Source organism: Schistocerca cancellata, chromosome 2 (assembly GCF_023864275.1).
Source record: "Schistocerca cancellata isolate TAMUIC-IGC-003103 chromosome 2, iqSchCanc2.1, whole genome shotgun sequence".
In the NCBI taxonomy this organism is placed as follows: Eukaryota; Metazoa; Arthropoda; class Insecta; order Orthoptera; family Acrididae; genus Schistocerca; species Schistocerca cancellata.
This window is the reverse complement of record NC_064627.1, coordinates 267,856,477-267,877,599: the sequence shown is the minus strand read 5'-3', so window position 1 is coordinate 267,877,599 and position 21,123 is coordinate 267,856,477. Positions and strand designations below refer to the sequence as shown.

At 42.1% G+C, this 21,123-nt stretch overlaps 1 protein-coding gene across 4 annotated transcripts in view; it reads left to right on the top strand.

The window, feature by feature from the left end:
- LOC126161609 (microsomal triacylglycerol transfer protein) overlaps window positions 1–21,123 on the top strand; it is a 209,470-nt gene that overhangs the window by 161,269 nt on the left and 27,078 nt on the right. For all 4 annotated transcript variants that reach the window (XM_049917563.1, XM_049917562.1, XM_049917560.1 and 1 more), the window contains 3 exons: window positions 5,106–5,266; window positions 7,474–7,634; window positions 16,907–17,025. In XM_049917563.1, the coding sequence (XP_049773520.1) occupies window positions 5,106–5,266; window positions 7,474–7,634; window positions 16,907–17,025 (441 nt within the window). The remainder of the gene's footprint in view (window positions 1–5,105; window positions 5,267–7,473; window positions 7,635–16,906; window positions 17,026–21,123) is intronic.

The following is a 21,123-nucleotide window of genomic DNA, read 5'->3' as shown; positions in this document are numbered from 1 at the left end:
ATTCCCAAAACTGAAACTTAAGTTGAAAGGCCATCGGTTCGACACTCTAGAGAGGATTCAAGAAGCATTGCTGGTGGTGATAAATGCCCTCAAAGAAAAGGATGTCCAGAAAACATTTGACCAGTGGCAGAAGAGCTGGGACCAGTGTGTACGAGCGGATGGGAACTACTTCGAGGGTGATGGTGACCATTAGTCCAAAGGTAAGGTTTTCAACAGAGTTCAGCACCAGTCCCAAAAATTTTGGATAGCACCTCGTATAGTGGGTTCAGGGAACACAGAAAACAATTCAGTTATTGTCACAATGCATAAATGGAGTGATTTATCTGATGTCCAAAAGGGAATAATCACTGGCCTTACGGCCGAGGGTGGAAGATTTCCAAATTGGCTAAATCTGTAAACTGCTCGTGTACCATTGTGGTTAAAGTATACAGTGCATGGCAAAATGACACTATCCAAAACTGGCAACAATGCATCTGTGGTGTACCCGGTCCATAGATGACAGGGTTGAATTACAGGTGCAGAGATGTTTATGGGTGAATAAACATCCAACTGTTGAGTAACTAACTGGCCAGATGAATAAAGGGGCTACGAGTAGTGTCTGCTCAATAAGAATTCAGCGAACATTGCTGCTGCTGACTGCTATTCATTGGTGACAAAGGTTTGAATTTGCGTGCCATTACTGCAACTGATCATCCACTGAGTGGCGACCAGTGGCCTTTTCAGATGAATCATGTTTTATGCTTCATCGGTGTGAAATGTCTGAAAGCACACACCCAGCAACAATCATTGGTAGGGTCCAGGCTAGAGGAGGGAGCGTTATGGTCTGTGAAATGTTTTCATGACATTCTCTGGGTGACCTTGTCATTCCTGGAAGCTACAGCAGATCAACACATGTATGCACCTATCTTTGGGGACTGTGTCCATCCCTACATACAGTTTGTCTCTCTTTGGCAGCGTGGCACCTACCAGCAGCACAGTGCAACATGCACACAGCTTATAGTGTATGTCCATGGTTCAAAGAGTACGAGGATGAGTTTTCTGTACTCATTTGGCCACCAAACTCTCCACATTTAAACTCAATCAAAAATCTGTGGGACCACTTTGATCAGGCCATTCGTACCACAGATCAGCAATGCAAAAGATGGCTATTCAGGCTTTTAGCAGGTGGTCACACTAATGTTCCACAAATTGTGAGAGATTTTTAGTTAATTTACTTTGGCACATTCCTGTGGTAAACAGTAATTTACAGGCTGATGCCAATAATTTGCCTTCAGAACATCTTGTATAGTTAAAAATAATTTCGTTGTTATTAAACTTGTGCAAAACATAGTAAATGCAATCCCATTCTAATTACAGAGCTCCTCAGGAGACCATTGTTGTACATGAGTCTGTGGATATGTTTTAGGCCTCTCACCAGAATATTTTTTTCATCAGCAAACATCTACGTTTTCGAAGTCCCCCAATGTCTTTGGTAAATCATTTTTATTGCAGCTTATGGGCACCCAGTAAATAATTTATTCAGATCAAGAAAAAAATATTAAATATTGCAAGATACCATACACTAACAAGCCAAAACATTATGATCACTGCCCACCACGATGTTGGATGCTGTCTGGTGGCATTGTGGGCACGCGCTGGGCTAATAAAAGTAAGTAAATGGAGCAGACACAGATGGATGATCACCCTAGCAAAGATATGGGCTGCAAATGGGGAAAAGCATTGAGATAAATGACTTTGACAGAAGGCAGATTGTTGCTACACAGAGCCTGTGAATGAGTATATCAAAAACGGCTAAGCTGGTTGAATGTTCATTTTCTACTGTTGTGAGCATCTACAGAAAGAAGTAAGACAGTGAAACTACTACTAGGTGCTAAATGGTTGGACATCCATGCCTTCACAGAATGTGGGGTTTGGAGGCTAGTCTGCAATGTAAAGTAGGATAGATGGTAATCTGTGACATCTCTGCTGAAAGAGCAAAATGCTGGTGTATGCACAAGTGGTTTGGAGCACACTGTTCATTGTATATTGTTGAATATGGAGCTCCACAGCAAACCTCCCCTATGTGTTCACATGTCGACCCAACATCATCATCAATTACGACTGCAATGGGCATGGGACTATTAGGATTTGACCGTCAATCAATGGAAATGTGTTGTCTCTTACAGTGAATCACATTTTTGCTACACTACATCACTGGTAATCTCTACAAATCCCATAATAGAGGTGAATGGTGGCTCGAAAAGTGCAGCATGATGTATGCAGGCTGATGGGAACAGTATTATGCTGTGCTTGCGTGGGGCCTGTGGAAGTAGTCAAAGACACACTGACAGCTGTGAACCACCTGCACCCCTTTATGCTTGATGTCTCCCTGACAGCAATGTCATCTTTCAGTGGTATAACTGTCCATATCTTGAAGTCAGAACCATGGTGCAGTGGTTTGAGGAGCATTATGGTGAACTCATGTTGATGTCTCGGTGACCAAATTTGCCCAATGTAAATCCTATGGAACCCATCTAGGTCACTATCGGGGCCATCAAGATGTACGCAAATCAGGGGCCGTATTATTTGCATGACCTGTGCGTAAAAATCTGATGTCACATACCTCCACAAATCCACCAGCAAACTGTTGGATCCCTGATATGCAGAATCAGTGATGTATTTTGTTCCAAACATGGACAAGCAAGCTATTAAGCAGGTGGTCGTAGTGTTGTGGTGTATTTAATTTTCCCCACTTACTATTAAATTTTTGCCTGTTCTATCATTAGCTAATGTGGCATTATTTTCTGTTGTTACGATAAAAAGATAAAAGACTACTCATGCGGGAGGATGCATTTAATGCCATAAAGTTTTAGTTTCCCCAGAATTTTGTGATACATGCAAAGGCATTTGTGGAGTCACAGACAGATATAGCAGGGTAACTTTCTTGCTTGATTCTGTCAGAACGGAGTTTGTAATATGACATATTGCATTCTCTGTAGAGAATCCTTTACAGTAGTGATACGGAGCTATCATTAAAACATTGTCAAAATATTGCAGTTTCACTTAAAATGTGAAGAGTTCTTCAAAACATTTCCCAAAATTTGCTAAGGGAAATGAATGTTAGGTACTGGCAGGCTACTTTCACCTTGATAAATGCCAGTTTATGAAGTGAGTGGTATGTATATATTCCAATTAATAAAAAATTACAACAACAATCAAATTAAGGACATCTCTGCACGTACATCAACATCTACATTTACATCTAAACTCTGCCAACCACTGTGAAGTGTACAGCAAAGGATACTTCTCATTGTGCCATGTGGTTGGATTTTTCCCATTCCATTTAAGGTATGGAGTGTGGTTAGAATGAGTATTCCAGTGCCTCTGTGAGTGCTGTAATCAGTCTGATATTGTTAATACAGTTCACATTGGAACAATGCATATGGAGCTGCAGTATATTCCTCACTAAATAATGCATCTTGAAGCTTTGAAAGCAGGCTTTCTCGGAATAGTTGAAGGTTGCCCTCAAGCATCCACCAGTTCTGTTTTTTTAGAATTTCCATGATGCACCCCATGGCTCAAAGAAACTAGTGTTCATTCATTCTATCCCTGTTTGAAAACATACATTATCCCTTTTAGTCCTTTCTGATGTGGTTACCACACACTTGAGCGATATTCTAGGTGCACAAGTGATTTTTAAGTAGTCTCTTTTGCAGACTGACTACATTTTTCCAGTATCCTGCCTATTAATTTGAAGTTAGTTTTAGTCACATGAGGGATATCTGTCATTCATGTCTGATCTCTGAAGTTATTTTTTTTTTCCTTTCCGTTTTTCCATTGCCATGCTTTTTATGGTATTTTACTTGGAGAAGATATTTGAAAATGCCCATTATTCTGGTTTGCAAACTGCAGTTTTTCTGTTTAAAATTATCAAGATTTATTTTTGTTTTCAGTTGCCATTATGTTTTGCTGTGTTTCATAAACATTATTAGTCAAAACTTGAGCATTTTAAGTATGATCAGAGTCTATCTTACATAACCCAAAATAAGTGAAATAAAAGGAAACTAGTTCCTTTCTGCAGTCATTTAAAAATTTTACACTGCTGTGTCCCTGCCAGGTACAGTACAGCAACAGCATCAGAGGATGCCGCATAACAGGCTGTCTCAGTGTGGTGACACGAACAGTGTGGTCAGTCATTTCATACCAGGGACTATTTTATGCTTGCCTTCACTGGAAGTGAAAGCTTAGTATATATTGATGTGCCTCATTACAATAAATGATTATTGTTTGTCATGTGTTGTCTAATGATTTTGTTGTAGAGATATTGTCCAGCGAAGAGTTCGTAGCAAGCGTACAAACAGGCCACTTCCATTTAGCTGTGGTTAAATGTGGCAGGAGGTTTGCTTCCTGCTACCTATTGTTGGGCTCCTTGGGTGAACAAAACATACCCAAATTTAGTATTTATTCTATAAACTACTTTCTGAATAAGGGGGAAAAGTAATGAATTTGCAGCCAATCGATCTCCTCATGCCTTTATTTAATATTTCAGTCACCTAAAAATTTTTCACCAATAACTACTGAACATAACAGATTTAAATGTGACAGTCAATCCTCTAGTTTTTAAACTGAAAACTTTAAAGTCCTAGATATTGCATGTATATTGTTACTGATCACTTTATTTCATGTATAGATGGTATTGTTTTATTACTAGTTACGGTCTATAAACAAGAGCATCTTGAGATACTAACAATGCTAATGCAACATTTGAAATCTTCAAAGTTCTGTGCAGCACTATTACAGTGTAATTTAGATGTGCCACACAATTTTTTGCATGATATGGATGTCATGCACAGCTTTGAATCTTTAATATCTTGCTAACAGTGCAATTAATATTTGAAGATGCTCAAGTTTATTGGATGAAACTAGTACCACAGCAAATAATACACAATCTGTGGCAGTTTATATGCATATTAATTTCTTACAGCCACTGTGTCCTGTGAATGTAATGTCTACAATTACTAAATTAATCACTGAAATATATGTTTTGTCAGCAAACTCAAAATAAGGACATGTTATTTCGATTTTGCATGTCCTCATAATTTTTAATACTTGCCTTTGTTTGCTAGCTTCATACAGTGTTAAAGGAAAATAAGAAATTTCTGAAGAAGGATAACCTTGGCACAGTTCGTTCAGCCACTGCTTTCCTCAAGCTGCTAATGGTAGTAAGGGAATCAAAGAAAGAAGACCTCTACAAAATATTAAAATACACAAAGAATGAAGAAACAGTGTGAGTGTTAACATACCATTTTTTACCTTGATACTATACAGTTGATTTCAAAAGCAAATATTTACTTTGCCATATAGTTGTCTGGCTTATATCATTTTCTGGGTTATCATAATAATTAGTGATCATTGAGAAATTTATTACCATAGCTTTGTAAGTGATAGAGTTTTGTGTACTTTCATATTTATTTTGAGTAAAACATGTGCAGTAAATTGGACAAAGTTGGGAGAAAATGATTTATGACATGACAATTCCTCAGGTTAAACCAGAACTCTGGCAGCATTTAGGGAGTTGTCAGGGATATTTACTAAGTATTTTGGAGTTGGGGACATGTGGTCTCCAGTTGTTCATCACAAAGTAGTTACATTTCTTTGGATTTCTCATCTCCATTTCTCTTTGTATCTGTATTGCACTGAAAGTATGTGCACAACAGTCCAGATATCAACAGTATGCAATATGTTTCTTGTATGGAAACAAGCTTGTTTCTTTCCCTCCCAGTATTTACTATTGACAACAGTAATATCTCAATTTCTCTTCATCCTCAAGCTTGCATTCAGTACCACTGGATTCTGTCTCGAATTACTTTTCCTGGCAGTGATAGTTGTCCATTAAGTGATTCAGAGGAGAAGGATATGTTTATTGATTAAGAAATGGCAGATATGCACCTCATTTATTTAACCTAACTAACCTAAGGACATCACACACATCCATACCTGATGCAGGATTCGAACCTGTGATAGTAGCAGCAGCGCGGTTCCAGACTGAAGTGCCTAGAACTGCTCAGCTACAGTGGCCAGCTAACTGCTGGCATTCTCTGTTTTCACCTCAGGGCAGGAAGTAATGAACAGAATGCTCTTGCTGTCCCAGAATACCATGCACATCACTTTCTGCACTGGCACAGTCTGAGTTGTGTGTTGACTGAGAAACCCATATCTCATTGTCTATGACAATTCTCATGACCTTTGGCCCTTACATCTGACGCAGCTAATGACGATTTTTGATTGGCTCTATGTTTTGTGCGTTATGAATCTTTATCACAGGCTGAACCTTGCAGTATGCAGCAGAAAGAATAAGACCCAATATTTTCATCTCTGCTGCAACACTATCAGCAGCAGTCGAGATGTACCTGGCTATCATGATTAGTTCTGTTGCACGTCAGCTATATCTGCAGTTAAATATATTTGCTGAAAGGTAAAGGAAAACTTAATTTCTTTATTACCCTCCTAGGTTGCTAAGTACTGGACCAATTTGTGACTGGATTCAGGACTTTCTAGTAGATAGAAATCAGCATGTTATTCTTAACAGAACAAAACTGGCAGATGTAAAAGTAACTTGGAGTATCCCAAAGCAGTGTCAACAATATGTATAAATAGTTGATAATGTGAGAAAAATACTGTAGTGAAATGCAAGAAGACCTGTAGAAAACTGATAATTGCTGCAGGGCCTGACTATTGATAAATGTAACACAATTTGCACATATAGATAGATATCCATTACTGTTCAATTACACTGCATGCAACAAATAACCGAACACTGTAAGAATCCTAAAATACATAGGCATAACTCTAGGGAGCAAACTAAGGGAGAATGTCCACAAAACTAATTTCACCAAAAGCAGATGCCAGGCTGAGATTCACTGGAAGAATTTTAAAATGACCAAGATGAAAAGAATCAGAAATTTTAGTTCATATGGGGGCTTACCAGCAGGCATTACTCCCATATCTCATTCGTGAATAGGCTATGGACAGGAAGGAAATGATAGTCATGCCAAATGTACCATCTGTCTCACACTGCAAAGTGACTTGTAAGATGTACATGAAGTATAATCTTAATCACCTTAAGAAACTACATGTAAAAGTGTGATTGAGCCAAATTATTCTCTTAAATTGTTAAACAATTATAAGGCTCTTGGGATCATATTTGTGCACACCAGGATCAGATTTTCTATAATTGTATATAAAATTTCTAAACTGGAAGTGCAGTTTCTGCTTAGACAAGATTGACTGTATAGAATTTTATTTTGCCACTGCCTTTCATATAATAGTGCATTCAATTTACCATTTCTCCCTGGAAGCATAAGAACTTCTTGTCTCATTTGAAACCTTAGCTGACATAGGCCTATTTCATCCTGATCAATGACATAACAGTAAAACTGATCTACCCATTAAAATGCACAAGAAATAAAGACTGTTTTGTTATTCGTATGACAGGCTGCAACTTCTGGATGTGCTTGGTGCTGCACAGACTGCAGCAGCTCATGAAGCAGCTATGAAATATCTTCAGCTGCGTGATGATTCAAAACTGGAAGAGAATGAAAGATATTTGTGGGCTCTCTCTCTTGGTTCACATCCTAGCCCCCAAATTGTAAAAGGTACAGTATCAAAAATTTTATATTTATTAAAACTGTTGGACACAGATATATCTCAGTCTTTGTGCTTAGATATTTCTCAAAATGTCTCCAAAAATATTTTCGTTGTAATTAATTATTCAGTGTCTAGGCACAAGAGGATGATGTTGTCGTTGTGGTCTTCAGTCCTGAGACTGGTTTGATGCAGCTCTCCATGCTACTCTATCATCATACAGTAAAGGTGCATGCCCTCGGGAAAAATTATGGCTGTAGTTTCCCCTTGCTTTCAGCCGTTCGCAGTACCAGCACAGCAAGGCCGTTTTGGTTAGTGTTACAAGGCCAGGTCAGTCAATCATCCAGACTGTTGCCCCTGCAACTACTGAAAAGGCTGCTGCCCCTCTTCAGGAACCACACATTTGGCTGGCCTGTCAACAGATACCCCTCCATTGTGGTTGCACCTACGGTACGGCTATCTGTATCATTGGGGCACAAAGTCTCCCCTCCAACGGCAAGGTGCATGGTTCATGGGGGGGCACAAGAAGATACTTAGTTCAAAGTTTAATAGAAAATTCAAGAAACATATTGTAGAATCAAGTTCATAAACAAAAACAATGTACATAAATTTTGAAAGGTATACAATTCAAACTGTAAACATACTCAATTAATTTGTTTCATATGACAAAAGAAAATAAGAAGTACTAGAATACAAAAGTTCTATATATGAGGGAATACTGAAAAGGAATGCCTCCAAACTTTTTATGTGAAAACTCTTTAAAGTCTTTTAAATAAAACAAATGTTATTAACATTCTATGTAATTTGATTCTTCAATTTCTCCAGGCATATTTCATGCCGAAAAAAATCTCAGGTGAACAGCCTGGTGTGAGTGCACAAAGGACACATTATTTCGGTGATCAACCTTGCTGCCATCATCAGATGTGCTGATGTACTATCAAGGGATGGGAGGCATGAGGTATATATCAGATTCCCCCTCCCCATCCCTTGGGCACTCCTTCCGCTGTCCACGCTGCGGGCGCTCTCTCGGCCGTCAGTGCTGGGGTGCGGCGTGTGGCCTGTGGCCCAGCGTCTGGATGTTCCCTCACAGGTCTGCACCCAGGGAGGTTTGCCAGTGGCATTTCAGAGATTCCTCCCCCTGCCCTCTAAGTCAGTACATCCAGGAATATTTCTACCTTCTCCTTAATCCGGGTAATGACTGGTTCCCAAGCATGGTCAAGGGAATAGCCTGTGTCATGATTCAGTTCAGGATTTCTTACTCTCATATCTATAGCTTCTTTGATGATACATTCCCAATATTTCAAAGTCTGTGTTAGGACCTTGGTCATGTCATAATCCATGCCATGAAGTTCTGACAGGCAATGCTTGGTGATTGGAGACTTATTAGGCTGTTGCAATCTCGTGTGCCATTGGTGTTCATGGCATCGGTGTTCAATGGTGTGAACTGTCTGACCTATGTATTCCTTACCACATTCGCATGGTATTTTGTAAATCCCTGATTTACGTAAACCAAGGTTGTCCTTAACACTGCCAAGAAGTGCTCTGGTTTTAGTTGGAGGGCAGAAGATGGTTTTTACTTGATATGTGTGTAAAATTCATCCAACTTTTCCCGATAAGGCCCCACAAAATGGAATGAATGCCATGGTCATGTTTTCCTCAGATTCTTCATTAGTTTTTGCCAGTTGTGTTGCAAGCGTCAGACATAGAGCATCCTGGATTTGCCTTTCCTTATAACTGTTCCTCAGAAACATGGACTTCGGATGGGCCAATTCTTGTTGGAGACTGTCCTCATCAGAGAGGGCACGAGCTCTGTGTACAAGGGTTTTTAGCACACTGTTCTTCTGAGCGGGGTGATGGCAGCTATCCTCATGTAGGTATAAGTTGGTGTGAGTTTTCTTTCTATACACGCTGTGCTCCAGCCTGCCATCATCTCGTCTTTTGATGAGAACATCCAAGAAGGGGAGCATCCCATCTGATTCTACCTCCATGGTGAACTTGATATTCTCGTGTCTTGAGTTGCAATGCGTGAGAAATTCCGTCAGCTTATCTCTTCCATGTGGCCAAATAACAAATGTGTCATCCATGTATCTGAAGAAACAGGCAGGTTTTTGATGCGCTGACTCTAAGGCTTCCTCCTCGAAATGTACCACATACATGTTAGCGATGACGGGAGAGAGAGGACTCCACATAGTAATGTCTTCGGTCTGCTTGCAGTAGTCACTGTCAAATACAAAATTCAGACATGTTCTAACGTCAACATATATTCTATTTGACTGTCAAACAAATAAGTTTGGAGAAAAGATCTTCTTCCAAATAAGACAGCAAACACAATCGCCCTCATGCAAATGCAACTCTCACTCTCACAACCACTGATTCCCACTGCCAAGGCCAGACTGACAGTGTGGTTTCGGCAGATAGAGACAGTGGTCATACGTGTGAGTGTGAGAGTTGCACAAGTGCAAGAGTTGCATGAGAGTGTGTTTTGTACAATTCAGAAGACTGTCAAACAACTAAGCTATTGGTTAAAAGACAGTCTTTTTGTTGTGCCTATCTGTGGCACTGTAGGTTGAGTAACAATTTATACTTCTCATGAAGTTGTCATTATTCCATTCCAGGATTTTCCATTGTTTGATATAGAATGTTAGTAATGTGCGTTTTTATTAAAAAAGCTTTAAGAGTTTTCACATTAGAACTTTTGGAGCATTACTTTTAACAAGGCCTCTTATAATGAATTACATGTGCTAGTTTGAAAATTTACCTTTCGTGATTGTTAATGTGGGGTTAGCAAGGTTCAGATAACTATATTTAATGTGAAAATGATTAAGGAAAATACAGTAAAATGCACTTGCACAAGTCAAAGTATCTGAGTAAACCAGTACCTTGGTCTTAGTCGACAAATAGGGAGGTTTCTAATTAAAATTTGCTGAAATAATGTTAAGTGTCTTTGTTGATTTATATATATGATTCCATTCAGCTTATTATATAGCTGAATGACAAGTAATTATATGCTTTGTGTGTGGCACTCTCTACTTTCTGGCACCAGCAGGTCACATATGTTTGTTTGAAATTACTTGATTCTCTGAGATAACCATATTTACATTATGTTGGGTAGCTTATGCAGTGTGTGCCATAGATTTGCATTTTAAGTTTAACCTTTCCCTTGTCTGAATTTTTCAAATGGCTTTCTATAGTTAAATAGCGTTATTCTTAAAGTGACTATTTTAGTGCATACTTCTTTCCTGATTGAGTTCCCTCAGCCAGTACATGAACAATGTGCTTCCAGTGTCATTCAGAGTCATGACGAAGATTTCAGCACAGGGATGGATGCAATGGCATTTATGATTAACTAGTTGGATGATAAGGGATCTTACTAAAAGAAAAGGAAACAGTTATTTAAATATCCAACATATGTTAAAATGAAAGCCAATGTCTTAGTACACCCTAAGTTTGTTTCCTGTTTGTGAAGGTTTTGCAGCCAAGTTAATATCCATAATTGTTAAGTTTGCTAGTTCTTTACTACTTCCCCTCATACATGTGAAGGCTCGTTACGTAGTCAGAAGTGTAGTATGAGGATTTGGCTGTACTTTGTTGGGAGTATTAATGACAATGAGAATAGAAAATTGTGTATCAAGAGCCCCCCCCCCCCCCCCTCCGCCCTTTATCCCCCTGCTCTCGATAATCACAGTACTAAAAGTAACCTTTCACTTTGCAGTCATACACCTGTGTCTTTTAGAATCAGTGTTTATAATGTTACCACTTATTTTACTATCTGTTGCAAACTCTTTTTTGTATTATAGACTGTTGGGTGCTAGTACGGTTTGAAGAACACTATAGTAAGCTCATATGTTGACGTCTTGGCCACCAAGCTCAGACGATCTGAACATGATTGAACACATTTGGGACATTATCTGGCACCAGCTCTGTGCCCACAAACCACAGTCCCATACTTTACAAAATTGCATAGACATTTGGTGCCACATACCTCCAGAAACCTACCAAGGTGTACGAACACGGTATTAAGCAGGTGGTCATAATGTTTTTTCTCATCAGTGTATACAATTTGCTTGAAGCCTTCAATCGATTTTCAATTCAAGAATGGAGCTAAGAAGAAACAAAAAGGGATTGAATGATATAAAGAACATGCTTTATCAGTTTCCGTTTCTGTTATAACCTTTAATGCACTAATAAACTGCGTGGATATACAAACGTAGAAACAATAGTGGGTTTCATGCTACCAACTCCGTAGCTGTCACTCAACTGCCATGCTGTGACATGCGGCCGGCGCCGTTCATAGCCAGGTGGCGCTCCCGCACTCAGCCGAGCTGCGGAGCACCTCTATCGCCGTGTTTGCGTACTGACGTAGCGGCACTTTTAAATCTCGTGGCACTGTCACAACACTTTTCCCCCCTTGAAAAAAAAAGACACTCACTTCCTTGGAGACACGGACAGTGCGGAGACATCCATGGCCTCTTGGGAGACCCCGAGAAGATCCCACGGAGAAACATGAGAATATGGTCGAAAATGTCCAGGACGGAAGCTTGTGCGTGGAACGTGCCTCCTGGACGAGATGATGGGTGAAAACTCCGGAGCAGCATCCATAGGTGTCGTGGACCTGGGGGTGTGCTCCAGCGGGATGGGTCCCGGAGAAGGCGGCGTCGCGACTGGGGCCAGTTCCGGCGTACTCGGAAGCGGCAGCGACGGCGGCTGCAGCGACACGCACGGGAGACCGGCAGCAGCGACAGGACCGGCTTCTCGGGCTGGTGGAGGCGAAAGAAGGGGCGGTGGCACCGGCGTGGCCACCACTCGTGGGCGCATCTGGTCGTAATGACGAACAACCATGCCGTCGTCCGTACGTATTTCACAAAGCCGGTGGCCGCGAAAAGCCTTGACCACCCGTGGAATCCATTTAGGGCGAGATCCATACCCTTGTGCCCACACGTCGGTGCCCACCGAGTATTTTCCCGCACTAGGGGACACAGTACTAGGCCTGACAGGGTGAAGCAGGTGCAGTAGAGTGCGCGGTTAGCGGCCATGCAAGAGTTCAGCAGGGCTGCGATCACCCAGAGGCGTGAAGCGATAAGAACTCAGAAATTGCAACAGAGCGTCATCGGTAGAAAAATCAGTAAGGAATTTTTTCATCTGGCTTTTGAAAGTGCAGACAAGGCACTCGACCTTCCCATTCGATTGGGGATGGAAAGGCGGTGCTGTAACATGATGAATCCCTTGGCCAGTACAAAAATCACGGAAGGCCTCCGAAGAGAACTGAGGGCCGTTGTCCGTGACAATCGTGGAGGGAAGACCTTCTAGCGCAAAGATTTTGGACAAAGCCAGCGTCGTCGCCGCAGTGGTGGGCGACGGACATCGAACCACAAACGGAAACTTTGAGAAGGCGTCAATCAACAGTAGCCAATAAGTGCCGAGGAAGGGGCCGGCAAAGTCAGCGTGCACCCGTTCCCATGGCTGCACCAGATCAGGCCACGGAGAGGGCGTTGTACGGGGTGCAGCCAGTTGTTGAGCACACTGACCACACGCAGTGACCATGTGGGAGATGTCCGAATCGATACCGGGCCAATAAACATGCCGGCGGGCCAGGGACTTAGTCTGAGAAATCCCCCAATGACCTTCATGCAATAGTTTGAGAACGTCTTTGCGAAGAGAAGCTGGCACCACGACCCGTGGAGATGCGCCATCCATGGCCAGAAGAACAACACCCTCACGAACAGACAGACGAAGGCGCAAGTCATGGTAGTTGCGAAGGGGATCCGATGCCCGGCCCTTGGTCCTGTCCGGCCAACCCCGTTGAACAAAACCGATCACCTGTCGCAGGACCGGGTCCCGCGCAGTAGCCGACGCGACCTGCGAACCTGTAAGCGGAAAACCCTTGACCGCATGACGTTCTTCCTCATTAATGTGGAAACAGAGTAGTTCATCGCGATCGAAAACTGGGTCGGGGCCCATCGGCAAACGCGACAACGCGTCAGCATTGGCGTGCAGGGCCGTGGGGCGATAGTGAATCTCATAGTGAAAACGAGACAAGTATAAGGCCCAACGTTGCAGGCGGTGAGCCGCCTTATCCGGAAGCGACGCCGAAGGACTTAACAGAGAGACCAGCGGCTTGTGGTCGGTGATGAGGTGAAACTTAGAACCATACAAAAAAACGCTAAACTTTTTTAGAGCATAAATGATAGCGAGCGCCTCCTTTTCGATTTGAGAATAACACCGTTGGGCATCGTTGAGGGTCTTTGAAGCATAGGCGATGGGTCGTTCCGACCCATCCTCATACCGATGGGCGAGAACAGCCCCTAGGCCATAGTGTGACGCGTCAGTCGCCCGAACCAAGTGCTGACCCGGACGGAAGGTGGCAAGACAAGGCGCCGACTGCAAATGAGCCTTCAGGCGAACAAAAGCCTGCTCACACTCGTCGGACCAACAGAAAGGTACGTTTTTGCGTAACAGTTGATGCAGCGGATGAGCCACCGCCACCGCGGAGGGAATGAATTTGTGATAATAAGCAATCTTGCCTAGAAACGCCTGAAGTTCTTTGACCGTAGACGGCCAGGGGAGAGCGGTGATGGCCGCAACGTGCTGACGTAGAGGACGTATACCTTCACGGGACAAGTGGAAACCAAGATACACAATGGAGGGTTGGAAGAACTGTGACTTGTCCAGATTGCACTTCAACCCAGCCGAATGCAGAACCCGAAATAATGAACGCAAATTGCGAAGGTGCTCCTCAGTGGAGGCCCCCGTGACAACAATGTCATCCAGGTAGTTGATGCAGCCAGGAACGGAAGCCGTGAGCTGTTCCAAAAACCGCTGAAAAATGGCCGGCGCGCTAGCGACACCAAATGGTAACCGCTGGTACTGATACAACCCACAAGGAGTGTTGATGACGAGAAATTCCTTGGAAGACGCATCCAACGGCAACTGATGGTATGCCTCCGATAAGTCAAGTTTGGAAAAGAACTGGCCCCCAGCGAGCCTGGTAAATAACTCCTCAGGACGGGGAAGAGGATAAGTGTCAATGAGACTCTGAGCGTTGACAGTGGCTTTAAAATCGCCACACAATCGCAGACTCCCGTTGGGTTTAGAAACCACCACGATTGGCGATGCCCATTCGCTGGAGGTAACAGGAAGGAGAATCCCTGAAGCTGTTAACCTGTCTATCTCAGCCTTGACAGGTGCATGCAACGCCATCGGAATAGGGCATGCCCGGAAAAACTTAGGGCGAGCTGTAGGTTTAAGAGTAATGTGGGCTTCAAAATCCTTGGCACGACCCAGACCAGCAGAGAACACGGACGAGAATTCAGAACACAATCCATCCAGCTGTTGATACGGAATATCCTCAGATATGAGGTGCACATCATCATCAATGGAGAACCCGAACAACTGGAAAGCATCATAACCGAACAGATTTTCAGTGCCCGCATGATCCACCACGTAAAACGTGAGGGGCCGAACAACAGACTTGTAAGCAGTGGAAGCATCAAACTGGCCAACGATAGGAATTTTCTGTTTATTATAAGTTCTCAGATTTCGCGTAACTGGAGACAAAGGAGGGGAGCCCAACTCCAAATACGTGCGAGAATTAATGAGAGTGACTGCAGAGCCAGTGTCCACTTGCATGCGAATGTCTTTATCCAGAACACGAACAGTAACAAACAACTTATTTGTTTGAGAAAGCACACAGTTAACATCCATGTCCGATGCCTCGTCCTCGTCGACAGGAACATGAGGGGACTGACACACAGAAGCAATGTGGCCTTTTTTCCTACATGAATTACACGTGGCCCAACGGTTTGGACACGCGGCCCTGTCATGCTGTACGAAACAACGTGGACAAGAAGGAAGGGCGGAACGAACCTGTTTCTGTGGTCGCTGTTTTTGCTGCTAGCGTTGCGGCCCAACGCGACGTTGTTTACGCGAGTGAACCGCCACCACATCATCATTCTCCTGGGAAACAGGCAAATTGTCCATGTCGAAAGTTGACTGTACAGCGCCCACATCACACCACGCGTCTATTTGCGCGCCAGCAGCATGACACACTTCAAAGGATTGAGCGATGCTTAGAACTTCCGACAATGACGGGTTTGGCAGTTGTAGGGCACGTTGCTGAACTTCTTTATCCGGAGCAAGCTGTAGAATAGCATCCCTAACCATTGAATCAGCATAAGACTCATGATGAGTGTCCGTGACAAACTGACATTTCCTACTCAGACCGTGTAGTTCCGCCGCCCAAGCCTGGTAAGATTGATGGGGCTGTTTACGAGACCGGTAGAACGCCACGCGGGCGGCAACGACGTGGGTGTTTTTTTGGTAATAGTTAGACAATAAATCACACATTTCTTGGAAGGACAGAGAGGCAGGTTCCCGCAGAGGTGCTAACTGAGATAGCAGCTGATAGATCCGTGGGGAAATCCAAGATAGAAATAACGACTTACACATCGGAGCGTCGACAACACCGAAAGCCAAGAAGTGTTGCCGCAAACGCTTCTCATAATCCTCCCAGTCTTCAGCGGCCTCATCGTAAATCGTAAGGAGGGAACGGAGGCGGAGAAGAGGACGACAGACGATGAGTAAGCGACGTCGACAACGCCTGAATAGCAGCCGTCAGCTGTGTTTGTTGTGCCTGAATAGCAGCCATCAGCTGTGTTTGTTGTTCAATGAGCGCTTGCGTAAGCTGTTCCATGTCTGCCCAGACACGAACGCGCACTACTCCAACGCTGGAAAAAAAATATCCGACCTCGTCGCCAAAAAGTGTTATAACCTTTAATGCACTAATAAACTGCGTGGATATACAAACGTAGAAACAATAGTGGGTTTCATGCTACCAACTCCGTAGCTGTCACTCAACTGCCGTGCCGTGACATGCGGCCGGCGCCGTTCATAGTCAGGTGGCGCTCCCGCGCTCAGCCGAGCTGCGGAGCGCCTCTATCGCCGTATTTGCGTACTGACGTAGCGGCACTTTTAAATCTCGTGGCACTGTCACAACAGTTTCCTTTAAAGTCTGAAAGAATCATTGTCAAGATCATGCACTGTAGGCACAAATATTTATATTTTGAACACTCTAATTAAGAAAATTGCAGGACAGAATCAGTAAACAACAATGCTGAAAGGTAACCATTCAACAGAACCTGAATGTGGTGTTAAATGTCTGTGTCACACATAAGAGACATTCTTAGTTTTTGGGCTGCCACTCTTTTTCTATCATAAATACATATTCCAGTGTGTGTGCACCAGCACTCATTAATTACTATGTTTTGATATTTGCTTCTATTTTTAGGTGTCTTGAAACTTAGTCATGAAACAAATCCAAGTGAGAAGCTGGAAGAAACTATTATTCTAACTGCTGCTGCTCTGTCAAATAGATTGTCTCATTTACCGGGAAGTGGGCAGCACAAGGTAAGCCAAGATACTTCAAACAAGTATGATAATCCTGCAGAGTACATTTTAAACTGTTTACAACAAGAATAAAGCATTAGATTCACGTTGTTTGTTCTGTAAATCTGCATTTATTATTTTCCAGTTTAGCAACTGGCAGGGCACATGTCATAGATTCATTTCAACTATTGAGCCTATGAACTACAAACTATAGCCTCAATGCTGTTTTGTATTCTTCAATTGTAATGACTTTTATCCATTTTACTTAGTATTTATTTAATACAAAGACTGTGATATGTCAGGAGAAACTAAAACATGTTGCATTTCAGCATGCTTCAACAAATGAATTGATAGCAAATTGAGGATGGAATGTAAATGTGTATATGAAGTTAGATCACTCCTCAACAAGTAGAAATGTTTACCTGAATACTCTCTCTCTCTCTCTCTCTCTCTCTCTCTCTCTCTCAATCGCATGTGCACCCAAAATATTCTCTCCTAGAACTACAAATGGCACATTTTTGTATGGGTTGTGCATCTTTGTTTCACAATACAATACGAATTCTGAGAGACATTATTTGTACAGTTAATGTGGTCATGTAAATAAACCAGATAAACCAGCTGAATGTTGACACTATATCGTGCCAGTTGGCCAAGTCATAAACAAGTGAGAACTTGGACTGCCCAATGGGAGAGAAGTGGAGTCAGGGAACAAGCCCCATCTCCCTCTTGGAGGGCTGGCAGTCAAAGTCCGTGTTTTATGCTCCTGCGAAACAGAACTGATGTAATGGTCAAAGGAACTGCTGATTCTTTTTTAGTGTTGTAAGGATTGTACTTGAACACTTTCCTTGATCAGAATTAGTCCCTTCACTCATTGTAAAATAAGCAAAGAAAAGAATGAGTGTTTCACAACACAGAGCAAAGTGGAATATGCAAAGCATTCGCTAAGGGCTACAGTGCAATATTTTACTGAGTAATCATGATAATTCAGGCCCTATCTCTACCGGTATCATTTGTGAAAGACATCTGGTGCCACATACCTCCAGAAACCTACCAAGGACTTCTTGAATCCATGCAAGCAGAATCACTGCTGTACTGCATTCCAAAGGTGTACGAACATGGTATTTAGCAGGTGATCATAATGTTTTTTCTTATCAGTGTATACAATTTGCTTGAAGCCTTCAATGGATTTTCAATTCATTTTTTTCAATTCATTTTCATTTTTCTCATTCCTACTTTGTGCCACTCAGTGCCTTGCACAACTTTTATCTATTTCTGCCACCACTAATTCTCCATTTTTGTTTTTAGTTCTTGTCACATTCTTGCACTATCTCATCAAAGAAACCCTATTGATAAAAGATATATCAAACATTATAGTCCTTGTGGTATTCAGTCTGAAGATTCATTTGCTGTAGCTCTGTAGCTATCCTCAGTGGTCTAATCCCTCTAAAGCTCAACTCCCCCCCCCCCCCCCCCCCCAATTACAAATTGATTCATTGATGCATCAGGATTTGTCCTATCAACTGAACCCTTCTTTTTAGTTGGGTTGTGCCATAAATTTATTTTTTCCTCTACTAGCTCCCATACCTCCTCACTTAGTTATCTGATCTACCAATGTAATCTTCAACATTCCTCTGAAGTGCCATATTCTAAAAGCTCTTTATTCTTGTTCATTGTTCCTGTTTCACTTCCATAAAAGTCTATATCCCACACAAATGCCTTCAGAAAAAATTAACTTATTTAAAATTTATGTTTGATGTTCACACACACACACACACACATTTACTAACCAACTAACAAACACTGTTAACATTATTTCAGCATATATTTTAATTAGAAATTTCCCACTGTCAATTAAGAACAATATACCGGCTTACCTTGGATACTTCGTTTGGTCAATTTTTTATTGTACTTTTTCTCAATTATTTTCACATTAACTGTAATTACCTGCACCTTTATGACCCTGCCATTGAAAATCACAGATAGTAAATTTTCAAACAAATATATTTCATTATATCAGGGCATGTTGGGAAGTACAGCTTCTGAATTTTTAATGTGAAAGCTCTTAAAGCTTTTTAAATAAAAGAAAACATTTATTAACAATCTACATCAAACAATGGAAAATCTGGGATGGAATATTGACAGTGTTATGAAAAGTATAGATTAACAATATGAGAGAAGGAAAGTTGCTACTCATTACATAGTGGAGATGCTGAGCTGCGATAGGCACATTAAAAAGATTCACACAATCAAAGCTTTCGGCCATTAAGGCCTTTGTCAGCAGTAGACACACATACACGCACGCACACACACACTCACGCAAGCGCAACTTGCACACACATCTTCAGTCTCAGAGAGCTAAAACTACACTGCGATCAGCAGCATCAGTGCATGATGGGCGTGGCGGTTGGGTGGGGTTAAGGAGGAGCCTGGGGCGGGGAGGGGGAGGGATAGTATGGTGGGAGTGGCGGACAGTGAAGTGTTGCAGTTTAGATGGAGGGTAGGAGAGAAGGTGCGGAGGGGGGGGGGGGGGGTAAGTAGAGGAAAGGAGAGAAATAAAAATAAAAATAAAAGAAATTAAAAGACTGGGTGTGGCGGTGAAATAACGAGTGTGTAGTGCTGGAATGGGAACAGGGAGGGGGCTGGACGGGTGAGGACAGTGACTAACGAAGGTTGAGTATCGCAGCTCAGCATCTCTGCTATATGGTGAGTAGCAACTTTCCTCCTCTCATATTGTTACATTCCATCCTGGATTTTCCATTGTTTGAAAAGTATAGATTGCTACTCAGCATATAGCAGAGATGTAGAGTTGTAGATAGGCACAACAAAAAGGCTGCCAAAAGATATTTTTCTGAACTAGACAAAACACACACACACACACACACACACACACACACACACACTCTCTCTAAGCCAGACTGTCAGTCAGACCTTGGTGGCCAGAAACTGTGTGTGTGTGTGTGTGTGTGTGTGTGTGTGTGTGTGTGGACCAGAAGTCCTGTTCTTCTTGACATCACATTTCACTAAATCTCATTACATCTAAATTCAACCTATCAATTTCCCTTTTTAAATTCTACTTATCTTATTAAGGGGTCGAACGTTCCATGTTCCAACCTGTAGAATGTTAGTTTTGTTTTTCCTAACAATGACATTTTCCTGAGTCATCTCAGTAAAGTAATCTGTTTTACGTCTAGAATATTTTACTCAACAGGATTCCATCATCATTTAACTGTAAAGTAGAACTACATACCCTCAAGAAAAACAACAGCTGTAGTTTTCCCTGGCTTTCAGCCTTTTCAGTACCTACTATGTTGGCTAATATCACAAATCCAGATAGTCAATTGTCCAAATTGCTGGCTTGTGATACAGAAAGGACTACTGACCCTCTTTGGCAACCACAGTTTCATGTGGGCTGTCCACAGATATACCTCTGTTCTGTTGCAGCTACAGTACACACACACACACACACACACACACACACACACACACACACACCTCTTTATCACTGAGGCATGCAAGGCACCCCACTTCAGCAAGTTCCATGTCTCATTTACAGATAGAAATGTTACATAGATAGAATATTAAATGATGACTTTTATTTATTTTCATCTGTGAGGCTGATATTAAATGTACAAGAAGGAAAAGAGGTGTTTTTCTCCCCCAGAAGTCAACATCTCAAAACTTGCATAAAGGATCAGTAGCAAACAATAGGGCAAGAACCCTGATAAGTCAAGAATATGCACTCAAAATGGTCCATATACAGTATAAGGTAACTTTTGGCTATTTTCTTGAAACTTGACCAAGAAGAAACTTTCAGCAGCTATAATTAAACCTGTAGTTCTTAGTGTAGCCAGTAGAAATGGAATGCTGGATCTATATGATCCAATTGGCCTTTTACTTGTTACCTAATACTTGAGATAATATTGTTCTGCTTTATATTTGTATCTGAGGAAAAATTAAATCAAGAAAACTAATAAATTGTGGAACAGATTTGCTGGCCAGGACTTCCCTGCAGGAGGTGAAATGTGTACTGGTTGCACACTTTTACTTCACAACTGAATGGAGCATGCTGGGACAGAAGCTTGCAATGAGCTCGTAGCACATTGGCTGCTGAGACAAGCC